Consider the following 18614-nt stretch of genomic DNA (forward strand, 5'->3'; position numbering starts at 1 on the left):
CTACAACCTTATTTCATTTAGCATCTTCGTCTACCGATCACGATGTCCTGGGTTCGATTCCCATAATTATTTCGATATTTGTTTTCTCATCGGCCATTGAATCTGACTAATAATTAAGTTTTCCGTTAGGATAAGTACGATAAACAGTAACTCGTAATTATTATTAAAAAAAACACGAGATAATTATTCTTTTTAAAGCCCATCACCTCACATAGGAGCAGCGTGGTTGGTATATGTTTTTAAAACGTCACAGTAGTAAAAGAAGCAGCCTGTTCATAATTGTTATTCTACTTGCAAAATACCCTGAGCACCAAAAAGATGGGTATTGTAGATAAAAGCTGGAATAGTACTGTTAGCAACGCAAACAGCCGTGTAGTTAATCCGTGATTATTAAAACATACATTTTGTTTTGTTGTAAGGTTTGATAAAAAAAAAGAATGTGCAAAAACGGAAACTAGGTGGCGGGGGTGGCAAAACGTCATTCTGACAACACCGCGGTGGCGCGCCGGTTCAAATTGGAGACGTTGACCGTGTTGCGGTACCCTGTTCTTTCTTAGGTATACTGGGATGTCACTGGGAGTACTCCAAATAAAAGATGTTAATGCGATTCACATGTATAATTGTTAGACCGTGTTTCAAAAGCGGAGAAGCGTCGAGTACTACTGTATCGCGCGCAGGCGAACTATATATATAAGTACAATCCACATGTATCCACAACCGCAACTGACCGAAGCCGCATCGTTTTTAAATTCGCCAACCGCTACACACGTTCCGCCAGCCAAGTAGTAGAAGAAATCCTGTGTTATCACTTGACCAGACTCCTACAAGTACTTTGCGGAAGTCCATGATTTATGTGCCTACCTACAATGAATGCTTAGCAATTATCTACGTTAATCTGCGACAGGCTGGGAAAAACAACTTTATTCCAAAAAACAACAAATTTGAAGCCCCGATTACCTATACAGGGAAAAGGAAAAGGTTACCAACGTTGGACGTTATTTGGATTAAATATTTTTTTTAGATTTACATATACTTATACCAAGTTCAGAGCATGCCCCTGCGCTGAACTAGGGTAAATCGTTCGCCCGTGTTCGGAGAGTGGATAAAACTGTGGAATGGAAGAAAAACCCTTTCGCCGTAGCCAGAATATCTCATAACCATGCTTGCAGACTTGAGGATAAGTATCCTCAAGACTGCGGTAACATGCGTTGAAAACAGTTTTCGGAAGATCTGTGCGAAGTTACGTAACAGGTTGGAACAGGGAATTATTGTAATACAACTATCTATGAACGTTGTTGAATTCTTTAATTTTAGATCACACAACTGATTCGCCCGGTTCTCGTGGATTATAACAAATGTTCATGGTATAAAATAATGTTATATCATTAGAATCTCCAACAATCGTGCAATACCGTGGCAGTCCTATGTGATTGGCGCGCGGAGGGCGGCTGCATAATGAACCGAGGGGAAGAGGATTAGGGGGGCAGGCGGTAAGCTTCCGCCGTTTATGCTACATTTGAATCCCTGACCCTGCATCCTGCAATTAAAATTAACTGTAAATTTTATCATTATCTACCACTATTATAGCTCACATTGTTTATGCCTACAATAACTAGGTATCTATACGAAGGTTATGTACTCATGTTCCGACCACACATCGCTGAGAGGTCTAATTTTGGAATTTTAGAAGATATTAAGAGCAGTATGTTCAGTTAGGTAAGTCCTACTTACCCAACCTTAGCGTCACTCTCAATACGAAGAGTTCTAAACATATCACACAATCCAAAAAAAGGTAGGTCTAATTTCGATAAGGCCGAATCCAACTCAGTTGGGTAGCGTTCGGGAAGCTATATCTTCGCGAAACTCATCCATGCCTGAGAACAAAAGTCTTTTAGAAATGCGTGTAGCATGTGATGCCATATGGCCTAAGGCTCAGAGTCGCTCAGCGGGCGATGGAGATAGCTATGTTTTGAGTATCTACGTGATCAAATCAAGAAGGTCTGTATAAGAACTAGCGCTACCGACAAAGCTCAACTACTCGCGAAGTTGAAGAGGCAATGGACAAGGCATATAGCTCAGAAAACCGATCGACGTTCCGGTCACAATGTACTGGAATGGCGACCCCCACGGAATGAAGAGACGCCCTGAAACGAGTCCCCGGGAGTCGCTGGATACAAGCGGCCAAAAAATTGTACCGAGTGGAAAATGGTACTCTCTACATGCTACTAAAAACCTATGTGCAGTGGACGTCCTGTGATTGAGATGATGAACTATTTATGTACTAGCTGACCCGTGTAACTTCGTCTGCACCAAATCGGTTATTACCGAAAAACACGAATAAAATGACATTTTCTAAAAATGAATCCTAACTAGAACAATTTATCGCCCCCGAAACCCCCTGTATACTAAATTTCATGAAAATCGTTGGAGCCGATTCCGAGATTCCAATTATATATATATACAAGAATTGCTCATTTAAAGATATAAGATATAGTGTAGTTATGTTCTAAAATAATAATCTTTGAGTAAAATATCACATAATATTTCTAATATAGTCATTCTATTTTCCATTGAAATGCTGGTAAGGATCAATATAATAGGTATGTGAAGTCTAGCAATCCGCATTTGGAAAGCCTGGCCTACGGCGTATCATTCCGAAAGGAGACCCGAGTGGATGTTGATGACCATAGAACGGGGGATATAGCCTACTCCATTTCTTTTATTACATTTCTATTTTGGGCAGTATTCACCCCCTCCTTCCCAGCGATGTGGATTATGTCATCAGCCCATATTTTCTTTGGTCTGCTAAAGTTCTTTTTTCTTGGTGATTTACTGCAAGGCAGTTTATGACACTCACTGAACTTTTGCTTAGTTCGGAGAAGTTTCACTCCCTCTCAGCTCATTTTCACAACACGCCATTAGACTTATAGCTATTATCCCTACACTACATTATAGTTTCTTATTTCTGCGGAGAAGAGACATCAAGCATATGCATGGATATAATCGACACGGCTGTTGTTTTTTTTTTTAATAGGGCAAGCTATTGTGTACCTATAATAATTCTTGAGCTCCGTGTCGAACTTAACGCGTTTCCAAAAGGTTTCCGTCGTAATTTACAACAAGTCTTTTGACAATTAGGTGTTTGTAACATACAATGTCGTCTATTGTTTAACTCTTGGTAAAAACTTAAGATATTGATATTATAATTTTAAACAAATAAATTGTTATTTTTTATATATTTCTCTAATTAATATTTATTTTACTTCACTTGAAATTCATACATACAGACTTGCACGTTACTTTTCTCCAGGAGATGGATAGAAGAGTATCAATAGGTCTTAAATAAATAATCACAAACAAGGGTGGAAGGGCCTAAGTGCGGGACATTAACAAGGGTCCAGTCCAATTTTCATCCTGTCTACGTTGATATATTGAGGGCCGAAGTGAAGCCGCTACAGACCTTGCCACTGACCGACGACACAACTCATTTAGCTTTTTCTGCGAATGCTATTCAAACATACATCCATGAGGTATATGAACACGAAAATTAAATCGAAGTGTTTATACGCGATTTCGAAATAACGGCCTCAAATTTATTAATTTGTATGTTTTTTATTTGTAGTAAGTAATAATTAAAAACAAGAGTTTCTAACACATTGGTAACAAATACAGAATGGTTATAGTCATTCTTCTTTGTGCGCGCAATGTGTCCGATCATGTTTTCATACATACACACATACACACACGCACACACATACACATTATGTTAATTTACCTAAACTTATTTTAAAATGCAACTTACATCTTTTACGCATATATTATTATGTGATATTGTTATGGAAGATGGAAGTCTTCTGATACAGGTGTAGAACTACTACATCTTAAAGAAGGTTCCAAACTTACAATCTTGTTAAAGGAAAAATAAACTATTTTTGATATTTTGATATTTTTAGCATTTTTTATTTCTTTTCAAATTATTGTAACCTTGCATCTAACTGGCCGAACTATTAACTTGAAATCGCCAGCCATGATAAAAATATTAAAACACTTTGGTTTACACAGCATACTTGATTCCACAAGTATCAGCTATTCTTATACCTTGTTTAAATTTGGCTTATATTTCGCGACTTACAGCTCACGTAAGTCACTATAACTAACTAGCTTACAAAGTTGTTTATATTATCTCGGTAGTAAATTGATCGTTACTAAGTTACGAAAGTAAAACTTACAAGTGTAACAGGTCCAATTCTGTCCATTGAAGCTGATTTTAGGGCACTTTATAATTAATCGATTACACGTACGAATAATTATTTTTTGTGACTCGAACGAGTGTCACGTTTACAAACGTGCTGTCAAATGCCCGAGCTAAAGAATTATAGACAAATTTGAGCGTTAAGCTATTAGTAATAAAATCTATTTTACTCCGATGTTCAAGTTTTTCCTTGCTCGAAAACTAAGTATTGTACCAATTATAGGTACTTAAGTCGTTTTAAGATACTATTTAAATCAATTAATAAGAAAAACACCACGAAATCGCTTATAAATACATTTTTTTCACAAATCAAACGCATTCAGCCGAACCAATGTTGTGGCAAAAAAATAGCTTGTCAGTGTTCGCAGAATAACCTGTAACTATGGTGATCAATAAACGTAAAATGGATGAAACAATAAATGGTTAGAGTCTTCAGGGCCGATTTCACCAACCAATGTTTATTACTTTAGCGACCCGTTAGATGCTTTAACAGAGTTTTGGTGGAAACGAGTGTCCCACCGCGCGCCACCAAGTTAATATCTTTTCTGGCGGGTTGCTAAAGTTATTGCTTGTGTATAGGTCCGTATATAACAGACGATTTGTGCCGGTTTATTTGTCAAGAAGAACACCATTTTTTGAAAATATTGTTTTGGAAAATTTTGATGAAGTCGAAGAACATCGAGATAAATAAATATACTACAACAATACACACACACATCGCCATCTAGCCCCAAGGTAAGGATAGCTTGTGTTATGGGTACTAAGATGACTAATGAATATTTTATAAATAATATACATAAATACTTGTACTATATATACAAATGAACACTCAGACACTGAAAAACATTCATCACACAAATATTTCTCAGTTGTGGGAATCGTACCCACAGCCTTGCCTTAGAAAGCAGGATCGCTACCCAATGCGCTAATCGGCCTTCAAATGAATACCTTAAAAAATCCCTTTACTTATTTTTGAGTTTAGTGAACGCTAACATAAGGAAACTGTTTTTTGCCAATTAGATATTAATTGCGAGCGTTGCTGAGTGAAACGATGGACCAATAAATACACACTCACTTTTATTCTTAAATACACAAAAGCAAAATACAACAAATATTCTGTATTTTTGCTGCGATCTTTATAGATAATATTTAAAAAAGACAGTTAAAACCAGCAAAATCTAAAATCAAGCCTCCATTCTTCTTCTTCTTCGGATCGAATTGAAACCTCATATGAAACGTTATCCGACTAAATAAAATAGTAAAAACTTCTGAAGGACCGGTGTATAAAGAATAGACGTTTCTTTTTGGTAGTTGTACACCACAGAGTAATGTGAGAGTGTGTCTTTCGCCTGATGCTTGATTTATTGATTTGATAAAGGACACACATAAAACGTAAATTATGTTAAAATCCCTGTTGGCTGATGCCTTGATGCGAATTTATTAGTGAAAGTCATATTACACTCGTGAATGTGAAAAAATAGACATTTTTTCGGTAGTTTTAAACTACAGAGTAATATGAGTCTTTCGCCTGATGCTTAATTTATTGATGGTCTGTCAAATGTACATACATTTGATCATAAAACGCAAATTATGTTAACATCCCTGTTTTTTTTATGCCCCGTTAGCTGATGCCTTGTTGCGAGTTTATTGGTAAAACTGGCCCTTAGTCGAATAACATATTATACGAATAAGGTTTTAATCATAAATATGGATGTTTGATTTTAAATTTTACTGATTTTCTTAATATTTTTAGTTTAAGTTGGCGAACGAAGTTATCACCATCCACTTACAATTATGTAAACATATATTTATGAACGCTTCATAAGTGGTTGTGATAGACCTACATGAATAAAGAATTCTTTAATTTTAATTTTAATTTGAGGAAGGATAATTAAAGGCCACTCAGGATTTAAAAAAAAACCTATTTATACTAAATCAAACAAAACTGGTTACATATGGTAAAAATACATATGAACAAGTTTTGTTTAAATTTATTATTCTGGACATTAAATCTGGAAAATAAAATTTTATAATCGACAACACTGATGCGGGCAATCGAGATTTTTTTGTCGCCAACACTGGTTTGTGAGTTGTGACCTCCTTGGAGTAATATTGTTCTGTGGTTGTGACTGTCAAATTCGCAGTATTATTGATTTATTGTAAGTTCAAGAGATGTCGGTTTATTCACTAACAACTACTATTGCAGGTCGAAGTTATTAAATAGACATTTCTTTTTCTTTACTGACCACTCTAGTTCGTGCCTTTTCCAAGCTACTTGACACTGGCAAAGTACATTGTGCTGTTTTGGCACTACGAAAAGCCATAAATCAAAAGAAGAAGAAGAAGATGTCGGTTTAGCTTATTGTTTATTATCCTGTCTGGATGGTCTTATCAAGAACCCTCGATATTGAATAGTTTTAATTTTTAATTTTTGCGCAGTTTTATCTATATTGAAGGAGGAAACATATTCCTCATAATATTTCATTAATTGTGATACTCATGGCGTTGACATAATTTGTACAAATCAGTTTTTCAAGATGCAGCAAACATTTCCAAAGTTAAAATCATGTAAACTACTAAAGTCTCCATTTAAATCTTTTCAAAAGGTCGACGTAGTTTCGGAGGAGGTAAGTAATTAAACGATTTCAACAAAATAGACTCTTATTATTGCTAACCAGATGTGCCCTGCGGTTACACTCGCGACAACTGCGGGTCGCACTGCTTGGCAGTACGCTGCGACCCGCAGCCACAACACAACCTTTCTTAAAAAATCGGAAATGAACCACCATTTCAATACTTCAATTACGTAAACATCATAATGACCGCCCATGGGACCTTGTTTTAAATTCATTCCCTATCACTAAAGAGCAGTCACCCTCATTCAGATATATGCGAGTGATTTCCCACTATGATACTGTGAAGTCCTGTCCTATACCAATGATATTCACCAGATCTTAATGAATTTCTATGTCTAACTGTTGTAATAAAAGAGATTACTTACATTTGACATATGAGATTTCTTAGATATGACAGTGGTAAAGTTTTTGTCAATCTATGCCAGAAGAACCCTTTTGTTGTTCCGGAACAGAAACAGCTTAAATGATTACCTATAAAATCAATTATGAGTATGTCAAGTTACAATTATCCATGCAGTAGTTTCCCTGTTTTGTGTGAACAGACTGACCAAAATTCAATGTATTTTTTTTGTGCTCTAATATAAAACAGCTTAAATGTTTACTTAGAATATCAAATATGAGTATATCAAGTTACATTTAAATCCTGTATGGATTTAAATGTAGTTTCCCTGTTACGTGTGAACAGAATGGCAAAAGTTCTATGAAAATATTGAGTTCTAATTTGATGTTAAAGATAAAGTTTTATTATAACAAAACAAATGTCAATCTGCCGTCTGTTTGGCATCCATATGTCATGTATCACTACTCCTGTAATTCATATGAATATGTATTTTACTTAGTAAACTGGCTTACTAACAATCCAACATTTCACTACTATACTTATCAATAGTAAGCATCATTAAAATGATTATTGTGGAACACAATCATCAAAACTTGTAAAGTATTTTATAGTGAAATATTACTTTATTGAAATTGGTACATAGATGGCATATCATAAAAATATGACATGATGACAATTTAACATTTGTTAACTTAAACCTTAAGTTGTGAGGGTTCTAAACATCCCTGTCTGTCTATCCATCTAAGAAGATGAAGCTGAAAGCAAACTTAGCTAATTGTTTTTCTTGTTATCACCATCTCATATTGTTATTTGAAACTATTTAAGAAGCAACTTGGTTGGAGTAGTAATTCATATCCAAGCTTTTTTATTGTATATGTAATCCTATATATACTTACTATAATTGGATTGGTTGTGCTTTGATTATTATCTTCATATATTATAGCCTTTAACTTATTCTTAATCCGTTTGTTAGTTTCCACATATAAGACATCCATCCATCCAAAGTTTCGCATTTATAATATTAGTAGGTTTAGTAGGATAATATTTAGTAGTTTTTTTACAGCACTTCATTTCTATGTCAACAAGAGGTCAACTGTCAAAATATTATTATTATCTGTATTCAGGATATGCTTGATTTTTAGGTAACTCTTCCCTTTCTGTAGCATTTTAAGGTAGGCATTTTTATGAAAAGGAAGGAAGCAATGTTTTTGTAGTTTTTGTGGATACAGCAAATTAAGTTTAATTTGTATATATGTTCTCTATTCTCTAAGGTGTACCTTGGGGAATAGAGAATCCTCTGTCTCTACTCTGACTTACGAATCGCTGGTTGCTCCTGAATAGTGTTCCTTTTATCTTATACCAACAAGTGTTGTTTGTTGATTAATCAATGTTGTTTCCTTTGATTATTGGACAAACCAAAGTTTATTGCAAGATAATCCCATATCTGATGTTAAATGATGCTTTACAAAGTTTTTTCACATTTTTTTCAGTTTACTATTGGTCGTGGGCTTGAAAATAAATTGATCATTCCATTCGGGACCATATCCAGAAATCATTGTAAACTCTTTAAAAATGATAAAAAATGGTTTTTGGAAGACTATAGTACATTTGGAATCAATATAAATGGAGTAAATTTGGGAAAAGGAAATAGCGCAGAAATAAATCATAACGATGTAATAGTACTGGACGAAACTTATGCATTTGTGTACCAGTTTCTAAATAAGGGTGCAAAAAATGCAGAACTGGCTGGCTCTTCTGCTAAACGTATAAAACTGGAGCAAGAAGAAAACAGTGCAGATATTTTGATTGCTAATGAAATGATGAACAATGCGAAAGTTAAGTTTGAAAAATCACAAGATTGTGAAATTAGACATATTGAAAACAAAATTGAAAGTGCAAAACAGATTAAGACTAAAAACATGATACTAAAGAATCAGTTGCAGTTAGACATGAAAAGAAAAATTAAAAGCCTTGAAAGTAACTTTGCAGCTAAAATAGAAAATTTGAAGGGAGGGAAAAATGAAGTAAAAATGCAGAAAGCAATGCTGATTATAAAGAGGGATTCACAATTGGCAACTCTGAAACAGGATATGGAGGCAAAAATTTCTGAACTTTTGGTAAAGTTATTGACAATCCATATAAATGTTTTAAATATTAATATTTTTGGATCTTTATCTTTAGTACCTAAGCATAGGCAAGGGGGAAAAATATCATCTGGACTTGAACCTGGTTCTTCTGGTTTTTTTCAAAAAAAAGGAAAATAATGGCTTTTCATTTAGAAGCAGGAGTTACTTTGCGGAATTCCATGATGTATTATGAAAAGTAAGCTTAATTTGTTATAATCCGCGGAAAGCAGGAGAATCTGTAAGGTGTAATTTATAATTTCTTCAATCCTTATACCACACTAAACGCTCCGAAACCGGAGCATCCTCAGGAGATGTTGACTTTACAATGAATAATTGTTAAGAACTTAACTAGTATTCATTGCAAAGTCAACATCTCCTGAGGATGCTCCGGTTTCGGAGCGAATCGTGCGTAGAGGGTACATTGCCGAAAATCTGTTTGGTGTGCAGTGTAAGGATTGAAGAAATTGTAAATTACACCATACAGATTGTCCTGCGGAATATAGCAAATTAACTTAATTTTCATAAAAAAGGAAAAATAATAAATATCAGAACTCAAACCGGTATCATCTGGTTTCAGGACCGCCCGATTGTCCACCTGAAATGAAGACCTTGTATGATATTGTAGCAGCTTATCATTGCCTAACGACGTTTTTTGAAAATAAAACCGAGCTAGATCCAGAGGGTGTGTCCCCATCCCAAAACAAATTCCATGCATACCGAATTTTTTTCGATATTTAGATTATATATATACAATAATTAATATATGGTATAATAAAAGGATGTTACTTTTACTATTTTTGTAACGGTTACATTGTTTACAAAATTTGGCTAAAGCATCTCGTAGCACTAAATTCAGGCATAAGCAGCGAAATGTTTGAGCCTAACTGTGCCTTTGATTGTGTTACCTTTACTAAATTTGTCAAGGTTACATTCTATATAAAATTAGGCTGAAGCATCTCGTAGCACTAAATCTAGGCATAAGGTGCGTAATGTTTGAGCCTAATGTTAATTAATTATGCAATACGCATAATTAATTTACAAAATTCAAAATTCATTTATTTCAAGTAGTGCACTTTTGGAAAGTCAAGTGTCCGTTTGTAGTGACACTACGACCGGTTCGGAAGTCAGATTCTACAGAGCAGAAGCCGGCAAAAAACTGTGTTCTTTCCCAACATTTTTCTTTCAATAACAATCATTGTTCTATCTTGCCTAGGATAAAAAGCGGAGCGGCTTGGTTTCGAGCAACCTTGCCATTAAGAAATTCATCAATATTACATTAGTAAGATTGAAATGACCTTGCTGTATTAAATGTGTTTTTATACATTATTTAAACTTACGTGAAGGTCAATCTAATATTATCTTCGGTATCATGTTATAAAAGCATATACTTCATTTGCTGATATCACCAATTACATACAATACAATTACATGGCTCTCATGTCATTAAGATCAATACATATTACATTAGAGAATCGTGCTAAGGATAGTACAGTACTCACCGAAAACGAAACGGGACCGAGACCGTTCGTTGTCTGTTTGTTTAACATGATATCACGTACTGAACATGCGAGCACAATTGTAGAAATTCATCAAATAATTCGGTTTGCATAACAAACGCTCGCGTCACGGTCGCTCGTAAACATTCGTTTGCGGAGCCAGTGCTACCGATCAGCTATTTCATTAAACGTTAAAATATGTTATAACAGGAACAAATAAATAAACACAATGAAATAGAATCTGAACTTATTGTGGAAAACAATTTACTAAAGGAGAAGCTGCTCAGGGAAAGGGATGAGTTTCTTTTAGAACTGAATCGAGAGAACTCATTAAAACAGGACATCATGAAAAAGTTGGAAACACAAATGAAAGAACAGGAGGATGTTCGATTAAAAGAAAAACAGGAGTTTGAGTCACTCTTGCAAATGGAAAGAGAGAAACTGAGATTATCAAAAGAAAAGGTATAAAGTTACTTCTATCTTGACATTGTGATACTAATAATTGAAAATATACAAACCAAAAAAAAAATAACAAATACAATACAAATTTATTGCTTTTTTATTGTTCCTACTATATAATATATAACAAAATTTATAAAGAAAAATATTACCTAAAATAAACTATTTAAAAGTAAATTAAATCTAAAGCTTGTTCGAAACCACCGCAGCGAGGCACAGTTCTTAAGGTGCTGGTAGCATTGCCCCTTTGGATGGCCAAACTAATTTGTTGGCCAAGGTAACTGCCCGCTCTAGGATCACCGGTAGACTCGATAAACGATTGTATTGATTGATTCGTCGATCATTTATATATTATAACGATATATTTTATACTAGCTGTCCCATCGAACTTCGTACCGCAGATCATTTTTTTTTTATGAATGTTATTTTTTTATACTTATTATCCTATCTCGGTCTAAGATAAATCCAAAAAATTAAATATTATAAAAATTGGTCCAGCCGTTCTTCTGGAGTTCTTCTGGTGTAACAAACACAACTTTCTTTTATATATATAGATATATTGTAATTTATTTAGGAACTAAATGCGATAGTAGAGCAGAAGAGAAAAAGAGAGCTGGAATTGACAGGAAAGCTAAAACTTATAAAGGTGAATCTTCAAGAGCAGGAAAAGCAAAAACTTGAGGTTCAACGGCAATTCAAATATCAATTAGAGGCTATTAAGAAAGTTAAAGATGAAGATAAACAGAAGATGGAGCAGCTTGTATGTTGTATTATACAATGGTCATTTAAAATAATAATACTGTATTAATTTATTTTTTCTTACACTTGAATATTGCCAGTTCTTCTTGTGGTAGTGGCTTCACATTATTCAGCTTCCACTTTACATTATTGCTGAAAATTAATAGCTTTAGATTAAAATTTTTTTTTTTCAAAGTTATATAATCTTGGCCTTTTAAGATGCACACGAAGTTATCCGAAGCCGAAAAAAATGCTCAAAAGAAGATCGAAACTCTTAAGGTAAAGATAATATTCCTGTAATTTTAATTCAAAATATATATTTATAAATTATATCAAGAAGGTCTTATAAGCAAATGTTTGTAATGGTACTACCTCTAGTTCAGAAGACAGATTCCACAGAGAAGAAACTCAGCAGATTTACCTTCAAAATTTTACAACTTAACAATCAGTGTCTCATCGTGAGATCAAAGCAAAGCCCTTGTCATCATCAGTTATATATTTAAATCTAGAAAAATTAATAATATGTCTTTTTAAAGTTAATAATATGTTTTTTTTTTACTTTACAGACAACAATTTCAGAGAGGGAAACAGAATTGTCTGCTATCGCAGCTGAAAGAATACAAAAACAAGCTCAACAGTCAAGTGAGGTTATAAGCTCTTTGCAGGACCAACTGGAAAGGGTAAATTATAAATGTTATTTTGAATAAGAGAAAATTAATAAAAATACATAAATCTATTCATTATTAGGAAATTTATAATATATTTAAATATAAGTACCACAAATGCTACTTAAAAATTATAAGATGTTAAAGCTTATAATTTGAGCTTTTGTTATGCTGAATTATTATAATTTTTTTTTTAAGTTTACATAGTATATTCATCATTAGTATAGTTTTTTCATCATTTCAATAATGATTATTTTATAAAAAATATTACTAATCACTGGATTAATATATAACAGATCTGTGCAATTAAAACAACCTAAATACCTCGACAAAAATAATCTCTTGCTGCATATTATGCAAAAATCAAAAAATCAAATAGTAAATTTACAATATATTTAGATATAAGTACCACAAATGCTACTTAAAAATTATAAGATGTTAAAGCGTATAATTTGAGCTTTTGTTATGCTGAGCCTAAACAATGTATGTATGTACATACATACATTGTTTAGGCTCAGGAAATTTATTATAATTTTTTTTTTTAAGTTTACATAGCATAGTTTTTTCATCATTTCAATAATGATTATTTTATAAAAAATATTATTAATCACTGGATTAATATATAACAGATCTGTGCAATTGATACAAATACCTCGACAAAAATAATCTCTTGCTGCATATTATCTCATGTAAATTATGCTTATCTCATTTGCTTGGTAATGTTAGCAAAACAACGAAATGTGTTTTTATCTTTACTTCTTATTTTTAGGTCCGAAGTCAGTTGAAAAATGTTGAAAGTGAGAATGTGAAACTCATACAAAACGCAACATCAAATACAAGTGAAGTGGGCAATACAATACAAACTTTAACTGAAGTTGGAAATATAATGGAAAGTGAACTGCAGTGCAGTATTTGTGCTGAGCTCTTTGTAGATGCCACAACTCTAAATTGCTCACATACCTTCTGCAAATATTGTATTACTACGTGGATGAAGAAAAAGAGGGAATGTCCAATATGCAGGTATGTTGATCATCGTATCAAACCATTAGTGGCCCACTATAGGGCACGAGTTTCCTCTCACAATGAGAAGGGGTTTTTCCACCAATCCACACTAAGCCAGCGTGGTGGACTAAAGCCTAAACCCTTCTCATTCTTCTCAACATACCCAATGTTGATCAACAAAGTAAATATAGAAGTCAATTGAATTTGCTTATAGACTGTAAAGTTGAGTTTGCGAAGTGTGAGTCCTATATTTTACCATGTCTTGACGAACTCAATGGTGCAACGGTTAGTGCTGTGAATAGGAGGTCCCGGGTACGATTCCTTTCAGGGACATTTTGGGGATTTATTATTTCTGAATATCTTTATCTGGTCTGGTCTGGTGGGAGGCTTTTGCCGTGGCTAGTTATTACTCTACCGACAAAGACATGCCGCTAAGCGATTTAGTGTACCGGTGCGATGTCGTGCGACCAACTAGGGGGTATGAAAACAATTCTCCCTAACAGGGTAGCCCGCTACCATCACGCTACAAATATTTTTATATTGGTAATATTATCACGCCTATAGGAACATCAAATATTTGTCATTTTGAAATTTCATTTCGTGACTAAAAAAGTAAAAAAAGAAAAAGATGATCTTGATAAGACTAGATTCTGTTTCATTTATTATTCTGAGCATTAAAAGAAAATTATTTTTGAACCTGTCAAATTCGTTAATTTTTGAAAGACTGCATCAACCCTTCTATCAACTAGCTATCTACTACTTATATGATAAGTTTAATATATTTTTATGTATGAGTTTCTTTTCTAGGAAAGACATTACTTCTGAATGCAGAAGCTTGGTGTTGGACTCGTTTATAGAAAAAATGGTGCAAAATCTCACCCACGAAATGAAAGAGAAAAGAAAAATTATGCTCAAAGCTCGAGAAGGTATGATTAATATTACTTCTACCTTTCAATACACTTAAGGCACATGGGTTCACATTCGTCTATTCCCATTATTATATTTCCTGACCGTAATATTATCCTATTTTGCTATGATTTATGACCCAATGTGCTATAATATATATATTATTTATGACAATCTTATAATAAATGATTAATTTATTTTAAATTCGGATTAAATGCATTTTGTAGTATTCTTTGTATTCTTTGGTTAACTTGCGAAAGGGGGGGGGGGGGTTTGCTGCGATAAATGAAACTCCGTAATCGGAGGGTAACGTCCCAACTAAATCAGTTTACATTAATAATTTAAGTTCTAAGTCACTAAAAGGTTTATCTTATTTAAAGTTTATGACTTTATGAGAAAAAAAATACCTCCCCCTTTTAACGCGCAACATTCTGATCCATACAACACGATCGTATATTATCGATTATAAGTTTTCCCCTCGATAATTTAACGAGCATTCTGGAAAATCATACTACTTTAAGACCCGTCGCCATTTTATCTATCACGCATTTATCCTAATGTTCATGTCTCTAATGGATAATATAAACCACAAACCAATGATCGGAAATAATTGTAATCTTCTAAACTAGCTTGACCTTAGCTCTCTTTTATTTGTTTATTTGTATTCCTAACAGATGAAGTAACTCATATGAATACGAAAACACTTGGGATGATTCCGATTGGTTTGGACACTTTGATGACAGAACCGCTCCGATCCAGTGAGTAAAAACTTGTCTTATAATGTATACCATCTTTTAATTACTTTTTAGAGTAAATCATAAAAAAACAAGTGCAGTAAAAAACAAACAAGGTTAAAAGAGATTCATTTTCGTTACAATTTTAAAATAAACTATACAGGTACAGTAATATTGATTGACCAATTCATCAAATATTTTGCTGTCTTTCAAAACTGCTAATTGTGATTGTCTGACACAATCAATAAGAACAATCAACCCGCAGTGTGTATAGAATTTGGTAAAGCTTTCGATACGGTCTCACAATCTGCTGCCTTTTCGAAACTTATAATTTAGTAAACGACAGTAATTACTTGTAGCTGTTTGTTATACGTGTATACGATAGATTTGTATCAACATATATATAACCAAATTTTTTCTCTCTTCAGTCTATGACATGATTGCTCCTACGCGACTCCGTTTGTCCATGAGTCCGACCCCCCCTAATGAGATCCCAACTTACGATCTGACGTCTCCTACGAATCAGGTAATGATACATGTCAGAATTCCAATTTAAATATTTTATACAATTTTATACTCTATAAACTGGTAAGGCGCGACGGTGCACGGCCCCTTAAAGCGGACCGCTTTTATTTAAATCTGATTGAGAAGGTTACAGTGGATTTACCGTGGAAACCGTGCAAGCGAGATGTCACACGGATCAGCCAGGCAGTAATATTGACATCACTCCTACTTTTCAAAAAATTCTAAATGTTTATTATTTTCATAACTGTACATAACACTACAGGCACTTATGAAATGTCAGACTCCTATCATCTCAATAGTTTTGCACCGAGAAGAATGGGCAATAAACTCTGTACTAGCTCTTATAGAGCTGATCCAAAAATTAAAATATCTGACTTTTGAAGACTGGAGGCGGTGCAGTAAGAAATCTGTCCCCTGGAACCTTCAAACCAACAACCATACAACCATACAACCATACACCATAGTTACAACCATAGCGACAAAGACGCATCGCCATGCAATTTAGCGCATATTAGAGCAATCTCGTTTATTTTCTATTCATTAAATAGGCCTCCAGGTCACTGTTTGCTAAGAAAATACTCCATCCATCATTTATAAACCCCGATGAAATCTTTACCAGAAGCTATATATGCTTCTGGTACAGATTTCATATAGGGTTAAATAAAAATAACAGATAGCTCTCGGCCTGTAATTGTTTACATCAAAACTAACAAATTTTGTTCTAGGACTTTTTGTGATAGTTTGTGAAATATTCAATATTTAACAATGTCTCTACTTGTGTGAGTGAGTGTGAGTAGTAATACTCTGTAACGTAACGACGACTCGCACGCTCGCACGCTTTGGCCAACAGGGAATGTGTCGCTGATCACATGTATTTGTTTTCACAGTGTTACTGCTGTTGCTAATAGCATGTCACGTAACAGAAATAACATGATTTATAATTTTTGGTATGAAATAAATTAATACTGAATTTTGAAAAGTCGTAGAATAAAAGTTGTTAGTTGTAATGAGTGGAACAACAAGGCCAAGATCTTTCTGGTATTTTTTGTTTAACCCTGTATTAACCTCGATTGCCAGAGTGCAAATCTACTAAGCTTACAGTTCTTACAAAATATAAACAATGTTACGCTGAAATGTAAATAAATAATGTAGTACTGTCTCGGTAGTGTAATGGTTAGCATATTCAACTTCGTATCACAAGGTCCTGGGATCACACTTCTCAGAGCACTTTAAGCCATCGGTCCCGGTTATATCCATTAACATTGTTTTAATTATCGTTTATTCCACATACCCACCAACCCGCATTAAAATAGCGTTGGTGGGTCTATGTTCTAAAACCCTGTCTGCTAGAAGAGGAAAGGTTTTTTTTTTTTATAATAACTGAGAATATATGTGTACTACTTGTACAGTGCAACACTTCGCAGGGTATGCAAGGAACACGTCATAACACGTACTGCTCTGAGCCCATGAACCTGTTAAACCTCGTGTGCCTTGCAATTACACCGGTCACTGCACTCTTCAGACCGGTACATAGCAATGCTTGGCGAAGATAATTATATTGATAATGTTTTAGGTGCTGGGGCCACACGGAGAGATTATCGTACCCAGATATCAACGTCGAAGACGACGACCTCGATCATCTGTGCACTATGCGTCCATTTCGCGCCAGCATGATCGCCTAGCCAGCGCCTATCACGAACCTTTTTATGACTTTTAATATTAAATTAATATTCAATTACTTAATTATTAAATTACTTAATTTCGATAATATTCATATTTTATGAATATTATCGAAATTAAGTAGGGTAGGGCGGGGCTAATAGTCCCAATTTTCATTCAAAGACTCATAAGTCTTAAAATCAAGTACCTTCTGTCAATAAAAAATGTTGTATGAAACCTTGCACAATTCAGCTTAACACTCAAATAGTCGGAAGTGTAAATATTTATTTGATTTCCGAAAACTTTAGCAACAAATGCAAAATGGAATTCTGTACTTTTTACCCCGCTTACGCGGTAAAAAGTCCACGGTTTGGGGTAAGAAGTCCATACGTCCTAATGGCCAGCTAATTAGGTATTTATGGTCAATTATTAGGGTAAATCAAAATGCATTATTTTAAAATGAAAATATAATAATATTTATGTTTAGTAAAATATCAATATAATCAACATAATCTTAATATTTTAGTGAAATGAAATTCCAACTTAAAAACAATTTAAAAAAACGAAACGTGAATTTTAAGCTTTGCATAGAAACAGACTCAAGTCTTTTGCTATAATGGCAGTAATTGTAAATCTTAGTTTATAATCATCTATTTAGAATCTCCCTAATCTTCATCGCTATCGCAATTCAGACAGACAAAGTTCAAATTTGAATTAAAACACACACATCGTTGATGTGCCCAACCTTTGCAAATTGAACATTGAATCCACTGCTCTCCTGGCTTGCTTTCTGAATAAGATTCGCAGCAAAAATACTCTTCATCATCAAAGGAACATGACGGGCTATTTTCTTTAAAAATTTTCTTCTTTACTGTCATTTTCTTCTTATTTTCTTTAGTTTTTCTCATTTTACTCTTGTTTTGTTCTCTCTCCAACTCATTTTTTTCAGGAGTGTCAGTTAAAATAGTCGCTTTGCGACGTTTTCTGGTGTTTGAGGTTTTACGGGGTCCGGCTTTGGGCACAGGTAAAACGGCTATAGGGGAAAATGCTGCTTTAGATGTTGAAGGTTGGGGAGA

The 18614-nt window shown here is 34.1% G+C and overlaps 1 protein-coding gene across 2 annotated transcripts; it reads left to right on the forward strand.

The window, feature by feature from the left end:
• Window positions 1-6521: 6521 nt before the first annotated feature.
• LOC120627499 (E3 ubiquitin-protein ligase RNF8-like) lies at window positions 6522-17782 on the forward strand. 2 transcript variants are annotated; one of them, XM_039895503.1, is made up of 11 exons: window positions 6523-6879; window positions 8719-9345; window positions 11061-11312; window positions 11884-12069; window positions 12267-12326; window positions 12614-12727; window positions 13482-13732; window positions 14522-14640; window positions 15295-15378; window positions 15783-15880; window positions 17453-17782. In XM_039895503.1, the coding sequence occupies exons 1-11, from the start codon at window positions 6790-6792 to the stop codon at window positions 17594-17596; spliced, it is 2025 nt and encodes a 674-aa protein (XP_039751437.1). In that variant the 5' UTR covers window positions 6523-6789; the 3' UTR covers window positions 17597-17782. The 2 variants fall into 2 exon arrangements, with proteins under 2 accessions (XP_039751438.1, XP_039751437.1); XM_039895504.1 differs by lacking the exon at window positions 11884-12069 and having other exon boundaries at window positions 6522-6879.
• The last annotated feature ends 832 nt before the right edge of the window (window positions 17783-18614 follow it).

The sequence above is a fragment of the Pararge aegeria genome, chromosome 11, assembly GCF_905163445.1.
Source record: "Pararge aegeria chromosome 11, ilParAegt1.1, whole genome shotgun sequence".
Lineage (NCBI taxonomy): Eukaryota > Metazoa > Arthropoda > Insecta > Lepidoptera > Nymphalidae > Pararge > Pararge aegeria.